A 21,904-nucleotide genomic window follows, 5' to 3' on the forward strand; every position below is an offset into this window, starting at 1 on the left:
GTGGTGGATTTGGGCAGGGGCACGGAAAATAAAAACATAAAAATTCTTAAACAAACAACGATTCTTAAATTCTTAAATTCTTAAATTCTTAAATTCTTAAATTCTTAAATTCTTAAATTCTTAAATTCTTAAATTCTTAAATTCTTAAATTCTTAAATTCTTAAATTCTTAAATTCTTAAATTCTTAAATTCTTAAATTCTAAATTTCTTAAATTTTTAAATTCTTAAATTCTTAAATTCTAAAAATTCTTAAATTCTTAAATTCTTAAATTCTTAAATTCTTAAATTCTTAAATTCTTAAATTCTTAAATTCTTAAATTCTTAAATTCTTAAATTTAAATTCTTAAATTCTTAAATTCTTAAATTCTTAAATTCTTAAATTCTTAAATTTTAAATTCTTAAATTCTTAAATTTTAAATTTAAATTAAATTCTTAAATTCTTAAATTCTTAAATTCTTAAATTCTTAAATTCTTAAATTCTTAAATTCTTAAATTCTTAAATTCTTAAATTCTTAAATTCTTAAATTCTTAAATTCTTAAATTCTTAAATTCTTAAATTCTTAAATTCTTAAATTCTTAAATTCTTAAATTCTTAAATTTTAAATTCTTAAATTCTTAAATTCTTAAATTCTTAAATTCTTAAATTCTTAAATTCTTAAATTCTTAAATTCTTAAATTCTTAAATTCTTAAATTCTTAAATTTAAATTCTTAAATTCTTAAATTCTTAAATTCTTAAATTCTTAAATTTTAAATTTTAAATTCTTAAATTCTTAAATTCTTAAATTCTTAAATTCTTAAATTCTTAAATTCTTAAATTTTAAATTCTTAAATTTTAAATTCTTAAATTTTAAATTCTTAAATTCTTAAATTCTTAAATTCTTAAATTCTTAAATTCTTAAATTCTTAAATTCTTAAATTCTTAAATTCTTAAATTTTAAATTCTTAAATTCTTAAATTCTTAAATTCTTAAATTCTTAAATTCTTAAATTCTTAAATTCTTAAATTCTTAAATTCTTAAATTCTTAAATTCTTAAATTCTTAAATTCTTAAATTCTTAAATTCTTAAATTCTTAAATTCTTAAATTCTTAAATTCTTAAATTCTTAAATTCTTAAATTCTTAAATTCTTAAATTCTTAAATTCTTAAATTCTTAAATTCTTAAATTCTTAAATTCTTAAATTCTTAAATTCTTAAATTCTTAAATTCTTAAATTCTTAAATTCTTAAATTCTTAAATTCTTAAATTCTTAAATTCTTAAATTCTTAAATTCTTAAATTCTTAAATTCTTAAATTCTTAAATTCTTAAATTCTTAAATTCTTAAATTCTTAAATTCTTAAATTCTTAAATTCTTAAATTCTTAAATTCTTAAATTCTTAAAATCTTAAATTCTTAAATTCTTAAATTCTTAAATTCTTAAATTCTTAAATTCTTAAATTCTTAAATTCTTAAATTCTTAAATTCTTAAATTCTTAAATTCTTAAATTCTTAAATTCTTAAATTCTTAAATTCTTAAATTCTTAAATTCTTAAATTCTTAAATTCTTAAATTCTTAAATTCTTAAATTCTTAAATTCTTAAATTCTTAAATTCTTAAATTCTTAAATTCTTAAATTCTTAAATTCTTAAATTCTTAAATTCTTAAATTCTTAAATTCTTAAATTCTTAAATTCTTAAATTCTTAAATTCTTAAATTCTTAAATTCTTAAATTCTTAAATTCTTAAATTCTTAAATTCTTAAATTCTTAAATTCTAAATTTCTTAAATTCTTAAATTCTTAAATTCTTAAATTCTTAAATTCTTAAAATCTTAAATTCTTAAATTCTTAAATTCTTAAATTCTTAAATTCTTAAATTCTTAAATTCTTAAATTCTTAAATTCTTAAATTCTTAAATTCTTAAATTCTTAAATTCTTAAATTCTTAAATTCTTAAATTCTTAAATTCTTAAATTCTTAAATTCTTAAATTCTTAAATTCTTAAATTCTTAAATTCTTAAATTCTTAAATTCTTAAATTCTTAAATTCTTAAATTCTTAAATTCTTAAATTCTTAAATTCTTAATTCTTAAATTCTTAAATTCTTAAATTCTTAAATTCTTAAATTCTTAAATTCTTAAATTCTTAAATTCTTAAATTCTTAAATTCTTAAATTCTTAAATTCTTAAATTCTTAAATTCTTAAATTCTTAAATTCTTAAATTCTTAAATTCTTAAATTCTTAAATTCTTAAATTCTTAAATTCTTAAATTCTTAAATTCTTAAATTCTTAAATTCTTAAATTCTTAAATTCTTAAATTCTTAAATTCTTAAATTCTTAAATTCTTAAATTCTTAAATTCTTAAATTCTTAAATTCTTAAATTCTTAAATTCTTAAATTCTTAAATTCTTAAATTCTTAAATTCTTAAATTCTTAAATTCTTAAATTCTTAAATTCTTAAATTCTTAAATTCTTAATTCTTAAATTCTTAAATTCTTAAATTCTTAAATTCTTAAATTCTTAAATTCTTAAATTCTTAAATTCTTAAATTCTTAAATTCTTAAATTCTTAAATTCTTAAATTCTTAAATTCTTAAATTCTTAAATTCTTAAATTCTTAAATTCTTAAATTCTTAAATTCTTAAATTATTAAATTCTTAAATTATTAAATTCTTAAATTCTTAAATTCTTAAATTCTTAAATTCTTAAATTATTAAATTCTTAAATTATTAAATTCTTAAATTCTTAAATTCTTAAATTCTTAAATTCTTAAACTCTTAAACTCTTAAACTCTTAAACTCTTAAACTCTTAAATTCTTAAATTCTTAAATTATTAAATTCTTAAATTATTAAATTCTTAAATTCTTAAATTCTTAAATTCTTAAATTATTAAATTCTTAAATTATTAAATTATTAAATTCTTAAATTCTTAAATTCTTAAATTCTTAAATTCTTAAATTCTTAAATTCTTAAATTCTTAAATTCTTAAATTCTTAAATTCTTAAATTCTTAAATTCTTAAATTCTTAAATTCTTAAATTCTTAAATTCTTAAATTCTAAATTCTTAAATTCTTAAATTTAAATTAAATTCTTAAATTCTTAAATTCTTAAATTCTTAAATTCTTAAATTCTTAAATTCTTAAATTCTTAAATTCTTAATTCTTAAATTCTTAAATTCTTAAATTCTTAAATTCTTAAATTCTTAAATTCTTAAATTCTTAAATTCTTAAATTCTTAAATTCTTAAATTCTTAAATTCTTAAATTCTTAAATTCTTAAATTCTTAAATTCTTAAATTCTTAAATTCTTAAATTCTTAAATTCTTAAATTCTTAAATTCTTAAATTCTTAAATTCTTAAATTCTTAAATTCTTAAATTCTTAAATTCTTAAATTCTTAAATTCTTAAATTCTTAAATTCTTAAATTCTTAAATTCTTAAATTCTTAAATTCTTAAATTCTTAAATTCTTAAATTCTTAAATTCTTAAATTCTTAAATTCTTAAATTCTTAAATTCTTAAATTCTTAAATTCTTAAATTCTTAAATTCTTAAATTCTTAAATTCTTAAATTCTTAAATTCTTAAATTCTTAAATTCTTAAATTCTTAAATTCTTAAATTCTTAAATTCTTAAATTCTTAAATTCTTAAATTCTTAAATTCTTAAATTCTTAAATTCTTAAATTCTTAAATTCTTAAATTCTTAAATTCTTAAATTCTTAAATTCTTAAATTCTTAAATTCTTAAATTCTTAAATTCTTAAATTCTTAAATTCTTAAATTCTTAAATTCTTAAATTCTTAAATTCTTAAATTCTTAAATTCTTAAATTCTTAAATTCTTAAATTCTTAAATTCTTAAATTCTTAAATTCTTAAATTCTTAAATTCTTAAATTCTTAAATTCTTAAATTCTTAAATTCTTAAATTCTTAAATTCTTAAATTCTTAAATTCTTAAATTCTTAAATTCTTAAATTCTTAAATTCTTAAATTCTTAAATTCTTAAATTCTTAAATTCTTAAATTCTTAAATTCTTAAATTCTTAAATTCTTAAATTCTTAAATTCTTAATTTCTTAAATTCTTAAATTCTTAAATTCTTAAATTCTTAAATTCTTAAATTCTTAAATTCTTAAATTCTTAAATTCTTAAATTCTTAAATTCTTAAATTCTTAAATTCTTAAATTCTTAATTCTTAAATTCTTAAATTCTTAAATTCTTAAATTCTAAATTCTTAAATTCTTAAATTCTTAAATTCTTAAATTCTTAAATTCTTAAATTCTTAAATTCTTAAATTCTTAAATTCTTAAATTCTTAAATTCTTAAATTCTTAAATTCTTAAATTCTTAAATTCTTAAATTCTTAAATTCTTTAGAATTCTTAAATTCTTAAATTCTTAAATTCTTAAATTCTTAAATTCTTAAATTCTTAAATTCTTAAATTCTTAAATTCTTAAATTCTTAAATTCTTAAATTCTTAAATTCTTAAATTCTTAAATTCTTAAATTCTTAAATTCTTAAATTCTTAAATTCTTAAATTCTTAAATTCTTAAATTCTTAAATTCTTAAATTCTTAAATTCTTAAATTCTTAAATTCTTAAATTCTTAAATTCTTAAATTCTTAAATTCTTAAATTCTTAAATTCTTAAATTCTTAAATTCTTAAATTCTTAAATTCTTAAATTCTTAAATTCTTAAATTCTTAAATTCTTAAATTCTTAAATTCTTAAATTCTTAAATTCTTAAATTCTTAAATTCTTAAATTCTTAAATTCTAAAAATTCTTAAATTCTTAAATTCTTAAATTCTTAAATTCTTAAATTCTTAAATTCTTAAATTCTTAAATTCTTAAATTCTTAAATTCTTAAATTCTTAAATTCTTAAATTCTTAAATTCTTAAATTCTTAAATTCTTAAATTCTTAAATTCTTAAATTCTTAAATTCTTAAATTCTAAATTCTTAAATTCTTAAATTCTTAAATTCTTAAATTCTTAAATTCTTAAATTCTTAAATTCTTAAATTCTTAAATTCTTAAATTCTTAAATTCTTAAATTCTTAAATTCTTAAATTCTTAAATTCTTAAATTCTAAAAATTCTTAAATTCTTAAATTCTTAAATTCTTAAATTCTTAAATTCTTAAATTCTTAAATTCTTAAATTCTTAAATTCTTAAATTCTTAAATTCTTAAATTCTTTTAAATTCTTAAATTCTTAAATTCTTAAATTCTTAAATTCTTAAATTCTTAAATTCTTAAATTCTTAAATTCTTAAATTCTTAAATTCTTAAATTCTTAATTCTTAAATTCTTAAATTCTTAAATTCTTAAATTCTTAAATTCTTAAATTCTTAAATTCTTAAATTCTTAAATTCTTAAATTCTTAAATTCTTAAATTCTTAAATTCTTAAATTCTTAAATTCTTAAATTCTTAAATTCTTAAATTCTTAAATTCTTAAATTCTTAAATTCTTAAATTCTTAAATTCTTAAATTCTTAATTTCTTAAATTCTTAAATTCTTAAATTCTTAAATTCTTAAATTCTTAAATTCTTAAATTCTTAAATTCTTAAATTCTTAAATTCTTAAATTCTTAAATTCTTAAATTCTTAAATTCTTAAATTCTTAAATTCTTAAATTCTTAAATTCTTAAATTCTTAAATTCTTAAATTCTTAAATTCTTAAATTCTTAAATTCTTAAATTCTTAAATTCTTAAATTCTTAAATTCTTAAATTCTTAAATTCTAAATTCTTAAATTCTACTTAAATTCTTAAATTCTTAAATTCTTAAATTTTTAAATTCTTAAATTCTTAAATTCTTAAATTCTTAAATTCTTAAATTCTTAAATTCTTAAATTCTTAAATTCTTAAATTCTTAAATTCTTAAATTCTTAAATTCTTAAATTCTAAATTCTTAAATTCTTAAATTCTTAAATTCTTAAATTCTTAAATTCTTAAATTCTTAAAAATTCTACTTAAATTCTTAAATTCTTAAATTCTTAAATTCTTAAATTCTTAAATTCTTAAATTCTTAAATTCTTAAATTCTTAAATTCTTAAATTCTTAAATTCTTAAATTCTTAAATTCTTAAATTCTTAAATTCTTAAATTCTTAAATTCTTAAATTCTTAAATTCTTAAATTCTTAAATTCTTAAATTCTTAAATTCTTAAATTCTTAAATTCTTAAATTCTTAAATTCTTAAATTCTTAAATTCTTAAATTCTTAAATTCTTATTCTTAAATTCTTAAATTCTAAATTCTTAAAATTCTTAAATTCTTAAATTCTTAAATTCTTAAATTCTTAAATTCTTAAATTCTTAAATTCTTAAATTCTTAAATTCTTAAATTCTTAAATTCTTAAATTCTTAAATTCTTAAATTCTTAAATTCTTAAATTCTTAAAGATCGGAAGAGCACACGTCTTAAATTCTTAAATTCTTAATTCTTAAATTCTTAAATTCTTAAATTCTTAAATTCTTAAATTCTTAAATTCTTAAATTCTTAAATTCTTAAATTCTTAAATTCTTAAATTCTTAAATTCTTAAATTCTTAAATTCTTAAATTCTTAAATTCTTAAATTCTTAAATTCTTAAATTCTTAAATTCTTAAATTCTTAAATTCTTAAATTCTTAAATTCTTAAATTCTTAAATTCTTAAATTCTTAAATTCTTAAATTCTTAAATTCTTAAATTCTTAAATTCTTAAATTCTTAAAATTCTTAAATTCTTAAATTCTTAAATTCTTAAATTCTTAAATTCTTAAATTCTTAATTCTTAAATTCTTAAATTCTTGAATTCTTAAATTCTTAAATTCTTAAATTCTTAAATTCTTAAATTCTTAAATTCTTAAATTCTTAAATTCTTAAATTCTTAAATTCTTAAATTCTTAAATTCTTAAATTCTTAAATTCTTAAATTCTTAAATTCTTAAATTCTTAAATTCTTAAATTCTTAAATTCTTAAATTCTTAAATTCTTAAATTCTTAAATTCTTAAATTCTTAAATTCTTAAATTCTTAAATTCTTAAATTCTTAAATTCTTAAATTCTTAAATTCTTAAATTCTTAAATTCTTAAATTCTTAAATTCTTAAATTCTTAAATTCTTAAATTCTTAAATTCTTAAATTCTTAAAATTCTTAAATTCTTAAATTCTTAAATTCTTAAATTCTTAAATTCTTAAATTCTTAAATTCTTAAATTCTTAAATTCTTAAATTCTTAAATTCTTAAATTCTTAAATTCTTAAATTCTTAAATTCTTAAATTCTTAAATTCTTAAATTCTTAAATTCTTAAATTCTTAAATTCTTAAATTCTTTAAATTCTTAAATTCTTAAATTCTTAAATTCTTAAATTCTTAAATTCTTAAATTCTTAAATTCTTAAATTCTTAAATTCTTAAATTCTTAAATTCTTAAATTCTTAGAATTCTTAAATTCTTAAATTCTTAAATTCTTAAATTCTTAAATTCTTAAATTCTTAAATTCTTAAATTCTTAAATTCTTAAATTCTTAAATTCTTAAATTCTTAAATTCTTAAATTCTTAAATTCTTAAATTCTTAAATTCTTAAATTCTTAAATTCTTAAATTCTTAAATTCTTAAATTCTTAAATTCTTAAATTCTTAGAATTCTTAAATTCTTAAATTCTTAAATTCTTAAATTCTTAGAATTCTTAAATTCTTAAATTCTTAAATTCTTAAATTCTTAAATTCTTAAATTCTTAAATTCTTAAATTCTTAAATTCTTAAATTCTAAATTCTTAAATTCTTAAATTCTTAGAATTCTTAAATTCTTAAATTCTTAAATTCTTAAATTCTTAAATTCTTAAATTCTTAATTCTTAAATTCTTAAATTCTTAATTTCTTAGAATTCTTAAATTCTTAAATTCTTAAATTCTTAAATTCTTAAATTCTTAAATTCTTAAATTCTTAAATTCTTAAATTCTTAAATTCTTAAATTCTTAGAATTCTTAAATTCTTAAATTCTTAAATTCTTAAATTCTTAAATTCTTAAATTCTTAAATTCTTAAATTCTTAAATTCTTAAATTCTTAAATTCTTAAATTCTTAAATTCTTAGAATTCTTAAATTCTTAAATTCTTAAATTCTTAAATTCTTAAATTCTTAAATTCTTAAATTCTTAAATTCTTAGAATTCTTAGAATTCTTAAATTCTTAAATTCTTAAATTCTTAAATTCTTAAATTCTTAAATTCTTAAATTCTTAAATTCTTAAATTCTTAAATTCTTAAATTCTTAAATTCTTAAATTCTTAAATTCTTAAATTCTTAAATTCTTAAATTCTTAAATTCTTAAATTCTTAAATTCTTAAATTCTTAAATTCTTAAATTCTTAAATTCTTAAATTCTTAAATTCTTAAATTCTTAAATTCTTAAATTCTTAAATTCTTAAATTCTTAAATTCTTAAATTCTTAAATTCTTAAATTCTTAAATTCTTAAATTCTTAAATTCTTAAATTCTTAAATTCTTAATTCTTAAATTCTTAAATTCTTAAATTCTTAAATTCTTAAATTCTTAAATTCTTAAATTCTTAAATTCTTAAATTAAATTCTTAAATTCTTAAATTCTTAAATTCTTAAATTCTTAAATTCTGAAATTCTTAAATTCTTAGAATTCTTAAATTCTTAAATTCTTAAATTCTTAAATTCTTAAATTCTTAAATTCTTAAATTCTTAAATTCTTAGAATTCTTAAATTCTTAAATTCTTAAATTCTTAAATTCTTAAATTCTTAAATTCTTAAATTCTTAAATTCTTAAATTCTTAAATTCTTAAATTCTTAAATTCTTAAATTCTTAAATTCTTAAATTCTTAAATTCTTAAATTCTTAAATTCTTAAATTCTTAAATTCTTAAATTCTTAAATTCTTAAATTCTTAAATTCTTAAATTCTTAAATTCTTAAATTCTTAAATTCTTAAATTCTTAAATTCTTAAATTCTTAATTTCTTAAATTCTTAAATTCTTAAATTCTTAAATTCTTAAATTCTTAAATTCTTAAATTCTTAAATTCTTAAATTCTTAAATTCTTAAATTCTTAAATTCTTAAATTCTTAAATTCTTAAATTCTTAAATTCTTAAATTCTTAAATTCTTAAATTCTTAAATTCTTAAATTCTTAAATTCTTAAATTCTTAAATTCTTAAATTCTTAAATTCTTAAATTCTTAAATTCTTAAATTCTTAAATTCTTAAATTCTTAAATTCTTAAATTCTTAAATTCTTAAATTCTTAAATTCTTAAATTCTTAAATTCTTAAATTCTTAAATTCTTAAATTCTTAAATTCTTAAATTCTTAAATTCTTAAATTCTTAAATTCTTAAATTCTTAAATTCTTAAATTCTTAAATTCTTAAATTCTTAAATTCTTAAATTCTTAAATTCTTAAATTCTTAAATTCTTAATTCTTAAATTCTTAAATTCTTAAATTCTTAAATTCTTAAATTCTTAAATTCTTAAATTCTTAAATTCTTAAATTCTTAAATTCTTAAATTCTTAAATTCTTAAATTCTTAAATTCTTAAATTCTTAAATTCTTAAATTCTTAAATTCTTAAATTCTTAAATTCTTAAATTCTTAAATTCTTAAATTCTTAAATTCTTAAATTCTTAAATTCTTAAATTCTTAAATTCTTAAATTCTTAAATTCTTAAATTCTTAAATTCTTAAATTCTTAAATTCTTAAATTCTTAAATTCTTAAATTCTTAAATTCTTAAATTCTTCGAATTCTTAAATTCTTAAATTCTTAAATTCTTAAATTCTTAAATTCTTAAATTCTTAAATTCTTAAATTCTTAAATTCTTAAATTCTTAAATTCTTAAATTCTTAAATTCTTAAATTCTTAAATTCTTAAATTCTTAAATTCTTAAATTCTTAAATTCTTAAATTCTTAGAATTCTTAAATTCTTAAATTCTTAAATTCTTAAATTCTTAAATTCTTAAATTCTTAAATTCTTAAATTCTTAAATTCTTAAATTCTTAAATTCTTAAATTCTTAAATTCTTAAATTCTTAAATTCTTAAATTCTTAAATTCTTAAATTCTTAAATTCTTAAATTCTTAAATTCTTAAATTCTTAAATTCTTAAATTCTTAAATTCTTAAATTCTTAAATTCTTAAATTCTTAAATTCTTAAATTCTTAAATTCTTAAATTCTTAAATTCTTAAATTCTTAAATTCTTAAATTCTTAAATTCTTAAATTCTTAAATTCTTAAATTCTTAAATTCTTAAATTCTAAAAATTCTTAAATTCTTAAATTCTTAAATTCTTAAATTCTTAAATTCTTAAATTCTTAAATTCTTAAATTCTTAAATTCTTAAATTCTTAAATTCTTAAATTCTTAAATTCTTAAATTCTTAAATTCTTAAATTCTTAAATTCTTAAATTCTTAAATTCTTAAATTCTTAAATTCTTAAATTCTTAAATTCTTAAATTCTTAAATTCTTAAATTCTTAAATTCTTAAATTCTTAAATTCTTAAATTCTTAAATTCTGAAATTCTGAAATTCTTAAATTCTGAAATTCTGAAATTCTATTCTGAATTCTTAAATTCTTAAATTCTTAAATTCTTAAATTCTTAAATTCTTAAATTCTTAAATTCTTAAATTCTTAAATTCTTAAATTCTTAAATTCTTAAATTCTTAAATTCTTAAATTCTTAAATTCTTAAATTCTTAAATTCTTAAATTCTTAAATTCTTAGAATTCTTAAATTCTTAAATTCTTAAATTCTTATATTCTTAAATTCTTAAATTCTTAAATTCTTAAATTCTTAAATTCTTAAATTCTTAAATTCTTAAATTCTTAAATTCTTAAATTCTTAAATTCTTGAATTCTTAAATTCTTAAATTCTTAAATTCTTAAATTCTTAAATTCTTAAATTCTTAAATTCTTAAATTTCTTAAATTCTTAAATTCTTAAATTCTTAAATTCTTAAATTCTTAATTCTTAAAAATTCTTAAATTCTTAAATTCTTAAATTCTTAAATTCTTAAATTCTTAAATTCTTAAATTCTTAAATTCTTAAATTCTTAAATTCTTAGAATTCTTAAATTCTTAAATTCTTAAATTCTTAAATTCTTAAATTCTTAAATTCTTAAATTCTTAAATTCTTAAATTCTTAAATTCTTAAATTCTTAAATTCTTAAATTCTTAAATTCTTAAATTCTTAAATTCTTAAATTCTTAAATTCTTAAATTCTTAAATTCTTAAATTCTTAAATTCTTAAATTCTTAAATTCTTAAATTCTTAAATTCTTAAATTCTTAAATTCTTAAATTCTTAAATTCTTAAATTCTTAAATTCTTAAATTCTTAAATTCTTAAATTCTTAAATTCTTAAATTCTTAAATTCTTAAATTCTTAAATTCTTAAATTCTTAAATTCTTAAATTCTTAAATTCTTAAATTCTTAAATTCTTAAATTCTTAAATTCTTAAATTCTTAAATTCTTAAATTCTTAAATTCTTAAATTCTTAAATTCTTAAATTCTTAAATTCTTAAATTCTTAAATTCTTAAATTCTTAAATTCTTAAATTCTTAAATTCTTAAATTCTTAAATTCTTAAATTCTTAAATTCTTAAATTCTTAAATTCTTAAATTCTTAAATTCTTAAATTCTTAAATTCTTAAATTCTTAAATTCTTAAATTCTTAAATTCTTAAATTCTTAAATTCTTAAATTCTTAAATTCTTAAATTCTTAAATTCTTAAATTCTTAAATTCTTAAATTCTTAAATTCTTAGAATTCTTAAATTCTTAAATTCTTAAATTCTTAAATTCTTAAATTCTTAAATTCTTAAATTCTTAAATTCTTAAATTCTTAAATTCTTAAATTCTTAAATTCTTAAATTCTTAAATTCTTAAATTCTTAGATTCAAATTCTTAAATTCTTAAATTCTTAAATTCTTAAATTCTTAAATTCTTAAATTCTTAAATTCTTAAATTCTTAAATTCTTAAATTCTTAAATTCTTAAATTCTTAAATTCTGAAATTCTGAAATTCTTAAATTCTTAAATTCTTAAATTCTTAAATTCTTAAATTCTTAAATTCTTAAATTCTTAAATTCTAAATTCTTAAATTCTTAAATTCTTAAATTCTTAAATTCTTAAATTCTTAAATTCTTAAATTCTTAAATTCTTAAATTCTTAAATTCTTAAATTCTTAAATTCTTAAATTCTTAAATTCTTAAATTCTTAAATTCTTAAATTCTTAAATTCTTAAATTCTTAAATTCTTAAATTCTTAAATTCTTAAATTCTTAAATTCTTAAATTCTTAAATTCTTAAATTCTTAAATTCTTAAATTCTTAAATTCTTAAATTCTTAAATTCTTAAATTCTTAAATTCTTAAATTCTTAAATTCTTAAATTCTTAAATTCTTAAATTCTTAAATTCTTAAATTCTTAAATTCTTAAATTCTTAAATTCTTAAATTCTTAAATTCTTAAATTCTTAAATTCTTAAATTCTTAAATTCTTAAATTCTTAAATTCTTCATTTCTTCGACTCAATTACTCTTCCGAACCCTCTTATCTGCGGACATATTACAATTCTTAAATTCTGAAATTTTTAAATTCTTAAATTAAATAAGATTTGCTGAAATAAAAAACATGCGAATTAAAAATCTGTTTGCGGTACAGTACATTGAAACTTCACTTAAATTCAAATGATTTTTGAATATTAGATTACTTTTTCAAAACAACTTATGCGCCATGGGTTCGCTATGTACATATGAACTTTTGAAAAAGTAAGAGAGAATAAACCCAAACATGCTTATCAGGCAGAAGAAGGGATTTTAAGTAGATTTCAGCTGATTTCCATTGAAATTTTGAAGTTTTTGGAATACTTCTTTTTGCTCTCGGTTTTTCCAAGCTTTATTTTTATTTTTGAATTTGAATATTTTGAAATTTTTCAATTACTGAAATTTTAAATAGAAACAAAAAAAGTTTTAAATCAATTTTATATTATTTTTTTTAATTTTTGAATACAGTCCAGACTCAATTATTCAAAGCCTCGATTATCCGATGTTCGATTGTTCAAAGGTTTGTATAATTATCTAAACCTGATCTCACGCACACTAGCTTACTATTTGTTTTTTTTCGGGCGGGTACACATTTTAACCTAAAAACCTTCGTGTACGTACATGCAATACATGCCCATGTAGATAATTCTATGGAACTTAAGATAATCAAATCACGGAAAAAATGTTTTTTTCGTATTTTTTTATTTGAATAGTTGATTGCCTTTTAAATTACAAAATACATTTTTGATCGCCGCCGAATTGGATTTATTAATTCTAGATCACTTAAGCGTAGTTTAGGGATCATACTTAAGCTCGACAATCAAAAATAATTCTGTTCGTATTTTTTTGGTGACTCGATTATCCCAAAATTCAATTATTCGAAGTGAAATTCTGCCAAGGCCTTCAGATAATCAAGTCTAGGCTGTAATTGTATTTTTGATTTATTTTTTTTATTTTGTTATTTCTCAATATTATTTTAGTTTTGGTAATTCAACTTTTGAACATTTCTTGAGTTTTTTTTTAAAAGGTCCAATAAGCTTTTGTCTCCCATATGTTTATAGGACCTATTAAAAAAAAACTCTGGATTTGCAATTTTTGTGCTTCCAAAAGTTTGAATATTTTTGCAAGAAAATTTAGGTATGGCCTAGGTTATGGCTTTTTTCTTTGTTGTGCATTAAAATGAAAAAAAGTGATCAAAAATGGCTTTAATCAAGGCTTTAATCATGTTTTTTACCGGTGTACATAAAAATTTACCTAGGGATTTAGGCACGCTTTAGGACCCTATTTCTTGAGTTTTGTAGAAGGTCCTATCCAGGTTTTTAAGCGAAGATGGCGTTCGAATGTTGAACGTCCAAAATGTCAAAATCGCGCAGTAGCACCAACATTAGAAAAAAATGTGGCTGTCATGCCATGGCACACTTTTTTCGTAATGTTGGTACCACTGCGTGATTTTGACATTTGGGGCGTTCACCATTCGAACGCCATTTTCCCTTAAAAAGCTGGATAAGCCATTGTTGTTCATATGTTCATAGGTCCTTTAAAAACTCTCTTTCAGGCTAGTATGGAGATCGGAAGGAAAGGGGTCAAGAAACAGTTTTACGAACAGCAGAACAAAGGAGAGGGAGCGTTTTCTTGGGGCTTTTCTTCACCCTATCTGACTTGCTTTCGCTGCCGCTGCTGCCCATTTGAAATTTTTCTTGATCGGTTCCTTCCGATGTGCATACACCGCTTTTAGTTGAACAAAATATAAATTTGTTATTTTAAGTAAATAACCAAATTATAAATATTCTTTTCCGTGTTACCTTTGTCGTCCAGAATTAGACGAGTCCCATGCGGCAAATTTCACTTCTCGACATATGTCAAATCAGCTGTCACTTTCGAGGAAATCTTTGGTAAACGAACAGATGAAGCACTTGCCTAGAATAAAATTTAAAGTGCTGTGAAATCGAGTTTTAAACTATAATGTTCGACTAAAATCAACCTAAACCGTGAAAAAATCAAAGTATGTACAAAAACTAACGCAAAAAGAAGCAGATTCATAACGTCCCCCTATTATCCCAGCAAACCAATCCAACCTCACCCCACGGAACAGTTCTCCGCTTGCTCTCTCAGTCCGCCCGCCCGTGGACGTGTGTACAATCTGGTTGGTGGCCTCCTGCGCTGCGAGTAAAATCAGAAATTGTGCCTGTTGTTTTCCTGTTTTCATCTGCGCGGATCAAGCAAATCCCCCAGCCCGTGTGTCATCATCCAAGTAGGATCTTCTTCGTTGAGGTTCGGTAGAAAAACAGGTAGGTTTTTGCTAACAATGATAAGCGAAAAACTGGTGACGTGATTTTTTAGTTGAGGTGATTTGCAACAATAGTTGAGAGAGAGATGAAAAAAAGTTTCTAGACCTTTCACACAGCAGTAGCAGCAGGCACGGTACGGTTCCCCCAGTTGAGACGTCATTACATGGCGGTGTAATTTTTGGAGGATTTTTTAAATAACGTTAATGTTTATTTACGATTACAAAGAAAACTAAGTTTTTGTGTTATACAAGGCAACTAGATCAAAAAAGTATTAAATTGTTTTTGAATGTTTTTTTTTTTTTGGTTTTGATCTTTTTATGAGCCATTTAAGTTTCAGATACAGTCGACTCTCTGGCTGTCGATCTTCTCGATATCAATATTGCGCCAGCTGTCAATACATTTTTCAGTTCCTTCAAGAAGCATGCTTTGGTTTTTCGTTCTATAATTTGATACCTCCCGCTCTCGACGGTCCCTTCAATATCGACAACGAGAGAGTCCATTGTAAATAATTGATAAAACTTAATATTAAATCAAGTGTTTAGGGATTTATTTTTACAAGACAACTTGGTGAAATTCTCGTATGTTTGGCAGGGCATGCACTTGCTCCCAACTCCATCCAATTTGCTGATTTTCACAATTTAAACAACTTATTTCGTAAAACTATTGATAGAAACTTGCTTGCTCAATTCCTATTGAGCTATTAATCACTCGATTTCAGTGCAAAACGCTTTTTATGAGCTGTAATTAAATGTCAAAGTGCTGATATGGCAACATTAGAGGCACGCTGGAATTAGATGCCGTTCCCCTAGATACATTTAATCCTAAACTCAAGTTTCAAGAATATTTTTAAATAATCAACAATCTTAGGGGAAATTGCAGAAATTCATTATTTTTAATTTATGTATTGTTTAATTTCCAGATAAAAAAAAAATGGACGCAGAAAAGTCGAGCAGCAGTTCGTTCGAGGACTTGTCTAACATCAACGAGCAGGAACGGGCCGAGATGAACTCCCAGCAGCCAGAACCTTCGGAACCTACTCCATCGACCTCAAAGGAAGAACCAAAAGAGGAATACATGGACATCCTAGGCAACGGAACGCTCCTAAAGAAGGTCCTCCAAGAAGGCACGGACGAACGGCCCGAGGGTCGCGACATTGCCGTGATAAACTTCACCGGAAGGTTAGAGGACGGAACGATAGTGGAGCAGGAGCAAGGCATGGTGGTACAGATTGACGACGTCGAGGTGGTCCAAGGGCTGGACATGACGCTGAAGCTGATGAACGTGGGCGAACGGGCCGAGGTCATCGTCGATGCGAGGTTCGCGTACGGCGACCAGGGCTACAAAAACGAAGATCACCCGGAACGGAGCGTGCCCCCGAACGCCAAGATCACCTACACCGTCGAGCTGGTGTCCTCGAAGGAGGAAAGCGATCTGGAGTCGAAAACGTACGCGGCCCGCAAGGACATTGGCAACAAGAAGCGGCTGCGGGGCAACTTCTGGATGAAGCGCCAGGAGTACAACCTGGCCATCCAGAGCTACCGGCGGGCGCTGGAATATCTGGACGAAAGCGAGGGTGGCATCACGAAGCCCACGGCCGACGGGGAAGCGGAACCGACGAACGCCGACCTGCAGGAGCTGCTCGAGGATCGCATGAAGGTGTACAACAATCTGGCGCTGGCGCAGCTCAAGATCGGTGCGAACGACGCCGCGCTCAAGTCGGTGGACCACGTGCTGCACTGCCAGCCGAGCAACACGAAGGCGCTGTTCCGGAAAGGAAAGGTAGTTTTGGTGCGATTGTCTGGAACATCAAACATCTAATTGACTCCTTACTTTTAGATTCTGCACGCCAAGGGAGAGACAAAGGAAGCGATTGCGTTCCTCCAAAAGGCGGCCACACTTGACGAAGATGACAAACTGATACAATCCGTAAGTTTATTCAGTATTTAAAACCAAAAAGTTTGAAATTAACTTGTTGCGTTGTAGACCACTTCCCTAACAAGGACGTGAACTGCAAGTAGTTGAGCGATCCCGAAAATTTTTGCTGTGTGTAAGGGGTCAGTCTGCAACTGATCTGTATTTCAACTGTTACAAATTAATCGCTAATAACTTAACAATTTTCTTGGCACGCATTCTTGTCGAATTTAACAACCCGTTTAGCCACATCATTTGCTTCTTGAAGTGATGCTGATCGTTTCTTTCCAACCATGTTACTTTCGTCCTGTTCCCAAACTTCGTTCATGCCGTTTTTATCTTCCGTATCATCGGTAACATAGGATGCTCAAAAACGCAAGTGGTTGGTACCATAAATGCTTTTAGAAAGCTCGCGTCTCGGCATAATCAGCGAAATCGAAAGTTGAAACCGATCTCCAAAATTCTACGTCGACTCGCGGTGTTTTTCTGCCGTTCTTGGAGTCTCCTTCAAGAAATAAAACGACCAGCTCGAACAGTTCAATGCAGTCTCCTCTCGGTTGTTTGAAGGCCATTCTAGTCAAACAGAAGAGTCGCCTAGAAGACATTCTGGCGCCAAGGCTTTGTCAGTTTGTCTAGCTTTGGAACATGCAAAACACTTCTGTACTCGATCTACTCGCACGACTCAACCCAAATGTGTTATTGTTTTTGGGAGGTCTTGAAATCTACTACGGTGGAATTTCAATGTATGGAAATAATAAAACTAAGAAAACTAAATCACAATTTTTACGTTGAATTGGCCGATTCACGCAAGAAAAAGAAGAAGATTTTTTGAGTTTGACGTTTGCTGAGGGAGTTGTTTACTTTTGCTTCCGGAACGTTTAAAAGTACTTCGGTCGTTCTTTTAAATTGGAATAAAGTCCTTTTACATAAAAATCTCCGTAAGATTTTCCAACAACGGAGTGCACGTAACCGGTTTCGTATTTGTTGACCCTTCTGAACTTGTTGAATTTTTCATAAATAAAGTTCGCTGCTGATAATCAAACTTCATTTTTTTTATTTTCTCTAGGTATCGTTGGTGGATATTTGGACTTTGCTTGGAAGATTCGCGGCGTAGCTTGAAAGACGCATTCCGAGTGGCATTAATGCACTAATATGAAACATTTTTGATTTAAACTAAAAAAAAACTTCCAAAGGTGAAATCAACGCAGTTAAACATCCGATAGCGCGAAATGAAAACAATACACTCAGTAAACGTCATTCGATTTGTTTTCGAAATTTCAAAGTGAGGTTATGACCAGCTTGCAAAAGACAATAACAGACGACACGACAAGACACTCGCTGGAAAATCCTAAGAAAATCCGTGAATAATCGTCGGGCGAGGCGGTTAGAAACGGAAGTTTCTGGAGCCACTGGTCTTGACCCACTGAGTGCTGTAACTTTGGGATCGCTCCAGATACTCTCTGGAACTTCCTATATATGATGCGTTGGTACACATGTTCGGAATGGAAATGTGACTCAAAAATCATTCTTGAAATCAGAAAAAAACGGATTTTTAAGGAAACTTACGCTGCAAATTTTTATAATGCTGGTAATAACAAAGACAAAAAAATATTTTTGGTGAATTTTTATTCGTATTAAAGCAAAACTTTTTTGTGATGCTTTTACAAATCAATCAAAGCCAAGAACAAAACATATGGAGCCTAACATTTCAAAAGGGCACAAAACTTTTGTAAACAATAGTGTATCCCTTTCACTCAAATGATAGTTTGCATAAGGTGTGAGAGGGATACACTCTTGTTTACAAAAGTTTTGTACCCTAATGAAATGGAAAGCACGATATAATGACAATCTGCTTCAATGATTGGCAGTTGTGGTTGTAGTGGTGTAGTCAAACCGAAGCAAGCCCCAAAATGACATTTCATTTCCCTATGTAGGTCCCTGGAAACAACATGTTCTTTTGGTGGTTCTGGAGTGCCATTCCAAAATGCAGAGAATTTGCAAGCATAACGCTTCATTAAAACCGACGGAAAGTTCAAGTAAGCGCTTCCCAAACACGGATGTGAACTTCAAGTACCTAGAATGCATAAACTGGTAGTGTTTAGAATCCTCGATATAATCCATGAAAATGATACTTTTTCCAATACTGCCGGAGCAATCACGTAGTACTTGCTGATCATGGTAACCGGATAAATCACGAGCTTCCTGCTAATTTCTGCCAATCCGTTCTGTTGCGGACATAGTGGAGTCGAAAATATGGTTGAGTTCTATGCACTGCACAAAATTGCCTGTAGGCGGCTTCGCTGTTTAATGGTTATCTAACTTTATGGAATGCAGGAAGGAATCCTCCTTTCTCCAAAACGGAATGCATGTTGACGATTACGTGTCTTTCCTGGCTGTCCACGATATGCAAGAGCTTCTTCCGTAAAGATGCTAATCTGGTTTGCTTTCATCGTTTCCGTCGTATACAATCTCGACGAAGGGTCGGCTATAAATTTTCGTTTACCTCACTTGTTACACCAAGAATTTGTGGAGCTTCTGGTATTCCTTGAACGAACGAGAATGAAGGTGACACCTTGTATATCGGTCTGGAAGATGAAGGGTTGCCGCGAAAAGATAAAAAAGAAGTTCAACCATCTATACATCCGTCAGAGCCATGTGTTGGATCTGCAGGAGCACACGGCACAATAAGAAAAACTGCTTCACCGGCTTCAACAATTTCTAAGTGTACTGAATGATTCTCAAACAGAAACAGCCAGCACACGCTAACACAACTTACCACCTCGGCTGCAGCTTGCACTTTAACCAAGGTGACAGTTGCCAATCGAGTCGGATTGCTGGGATGCTTCACGCGAGTTCCGCTGTACTGCCAACCTCCAATAGAATACAGTATCTGACAAATACCAATAAACTTACTTGGGAAGTTTGGTTTTGAACTCACTATTCACCAAGAAAGCTGAATTGCAGGACCGAAAAATAGAACTTTCAGCTTCATCGCGATTTGACATTTGATGTCGTGTTTATCATTCATAAACACGATAGCAATTTCAGACTACGTAGCAAGCGTGGACAAATTTTATCTGAATCGACGTCGGTATTCGAAGTATTTTTTTATACAGCGGACATAGATCCTGGTTAAATAGATCAACACGATTTCTTCTAAAAAATGTTTATTGGATCATTCGCTACAAACCTGTATTTAGTCCGAGTGATTATTATGTTGTGATTTGTGACATCGGATCGAAGTCCAGAGTATCAAAAACTTCGAATATCGACACAAATTCAACTTGAACGCAATTTAAACAACTCATATTGTAAAACTGTTGATAGAACTTGAGCTATTTATCACTCGATTTCAGTTGAGTTCATTGTCTAACCAAACTACTTTTTCCAGGAACTTTCCAAAATGATTCTCAAATCGAAACGAGAGGCCAGAAACGAAAAGGATCTCTACCAAAAGATGCTCGGCCACGCGCAAAAGCTGGAACAGAAGCAGAAAGCCGCGCCCGTTGCCCAGAACCAGGAAGCGTCCAAGGTAAAAACTGCTCGTTAAACGTTATCCTTGACTTATTTGTTCAATTCTTTCGTGTTTGGTTCAATTGCAATTGGTTCTAAGTTTAATACGTTCTCTCTTTTCTTTTCCACTTTTTCTCTCTTTCTCTTTCGTATCAAAAACCCCATTGATTTGTTCTCTCCCCACCCCCTGTTGTTCTCAAATGGCCCCCCCTCCCGTTGAAATTGACTCAGCTGTCCTCTCTCTTTCAGTTTAAGCTGTGGGGCTATCTGATGGGATCGATTCTGATCGGTGTCGCCGGCGTTGCCATCTACCGGTATAACAAGTACTTTTAAAACGGCGGTGATTTTTTTTTTTTTGGTTTGTTTTTTGTTTCTCCCCGGGGAACGGTGACTTTTACGAGGTTTGATTTAGAACAACAAATTAGTAGGAGGAGGCGCAACGACGACAGCCCTGCATGCGGCTCCACAGGCTGTTGTTGGAGAAGGAAGGTAGACACTATTTTCACTCATTTAACCCTTAGGATCGCAATAAATGGCTAAAGAGAGATTAGTTTTTCTTCATAGATCATCTAACTAACAAGGCTATTGTAGACCATTTTATCCCTTTAAAAAAATGGTATCGAAAGCAAAATTAGCTCGTAGCATGCAAACAAAAAGACAGCTTTTACAGTATAACTAGACTTTAAACTAGACGCAAACAAATGAAAATAAACGAAAGAGCTTCTTGGACAAACGTTACCCAACAAACGCAATCCGGATTTGGTTTCTGTTTTTGTAAAGTAAACCTAATTTTATTCGAAATTTGAAACTATCCCAAAACCATCATCATCCGAAACTGACGACGATTGCTTCCGGAAACGAAGAATGTAGCAGTTTTGTTTTGTAACTAATGGCGTGTCTTTTTACAATAACCTAACCGTCAGTGTAATGTCATTCCAACAATCAGCAGATCCACCACGTACGTGTAGGTATACGCGCTGTACGAGTGATGAATGTGTAGATTTTCTATTAATATGAGAACAGAGCAGTGAGCATCAATAAATCCAACATTATAATATGTGACGGGGTTTTAAATTTCAAATCACATCCCTTTATTCTTTCTTCCTCCCCTGTAGATTCAGAATTGTGTTCTTGTTTGAACACTCAAACTCAACCCACTTCAGCGAATCATCTCTGCGGTAAATTTTACGCAGTAGGTCTGGCCGCTTTAACGTTTGTGATGTTTCAAATAATCCCAATGCAATGGCGAACGACAAATGATCATAAAAGATAAGAAGAAGGCTAGCCATAAGTTTGTCTTTGACAGCATTTCAATTGGATGTAAGGGCTTACAGATATAAGCTTAATTACATTGCTAATAACTGAAAATAGAATATTTTTTTCAGTGTGGTAGAAACCAGGATAGTAAATTAGCTTACGTAAATATCAAAACGAGCCAAGTCAAAAAGCTGTCACAGGCAAACTTATGGGAAATTGGACGAGCTTTCCGGTAAAAATATTTACGAGACTGAAAAATCAAGTCTATCATGTAGAAATTGCCAGAAAACACCATAAAACCTATTTTTTCAACATTTTTATTTTTAAAACCGCTGTATCTTCTCAAGGATTGGACATAGGATAATGGTCAATATGGAGACTTTTATGTAAAATTGTCTGAGGAATCGATTCCCACTACCGGCTTTTAAAAATTTTGTCGTTTAGACCACTTTTTAAAAAAAAAACAGTTTTA

General features: G+C 24.2%; 1 protein-coding gene across 2 annotated transcripts; it reads left to right on the forward strand.

Annotated features, from left to right (window-relative positions):
* The first annotated feature begins 14,551 nt into the window (after nt 1–14,551).
* LOC6036540 (peptidyl-prolyl cis-trans isomerase FKBP8) lies at nt 14,552–21,222 on the forward strand. Of its 2 annotated transcripts, none has more exons than XM_038263934.1 (5): nt 14,552–14,751; nt 15,671–16,530; nt 16,588–16,677; nt 20,054–20,194; nt 20,407–21,222. In XM_038263934.1, exons 2-5 carry the CDS (start codon nt 15,682–15,684, stop codon nt 20,506–20,508), a joined length of 1,182 nt encoding a protein of 393 aa, XP_038119862.1. In that variant the 5' UTR covers nt 14,552–14,751; nt 15,671–15,681; the 3' UTR covers nt 20,509–21,222. The 2 variants fall into 2 exon arrangements, with proteins under 2 accessions (XP_038119862.1, XP_038119863.1); XM_038263935.1 differs by having other exon boundaries at nt 14,554–14,751; nt 20,425–21,222.
* The last annotated feature ends 682 nt before the right edge of the window (nt 21,223–21,904 follow it).

Source organism: Culex quinquefasciatus, chromosome 3 (genome assembly GCF_015732765.1).
Source record: "Culex quinquefasciatus strain JHB chromosome 3, VPISU_Cqui_1.0_pri_paternal, whole genome shotgun sequence".
NCBI lineage: Eukaryota > Metazoa > Arthropoda > Insecta > Diptera > Culicidae > Culex > Culex quinquefasciatus.

What these genes read in the sequence shown, in the direction of transcription:
- LOC6036540 (XM_038263934.1), top strand. Translation starts at nt 15,682, where the DNA reads ATGGACGCAGAAAAGTCGAGCAGCAGTTCGTTCGAGGACTTGTCTAAC. An exon ending in CGCTGTTCCGGAAAGGAAAG is followed by an intron (nt 16,531 to 16,587) that starts GTAGTTTTGGTG and finishes CCTTACTTTTAG; the next exon opens with ATTCTGCACGCCAAGGGAGA. An exon ending in ATGACAAACTGATACAATCC is followed by an intron (nt 16,678 to 20,053) that starts GTAAGTTTATTC and finishes TACTTTTTCCAG; the next exon opens with GAACTTTCCAAAATGATTCT.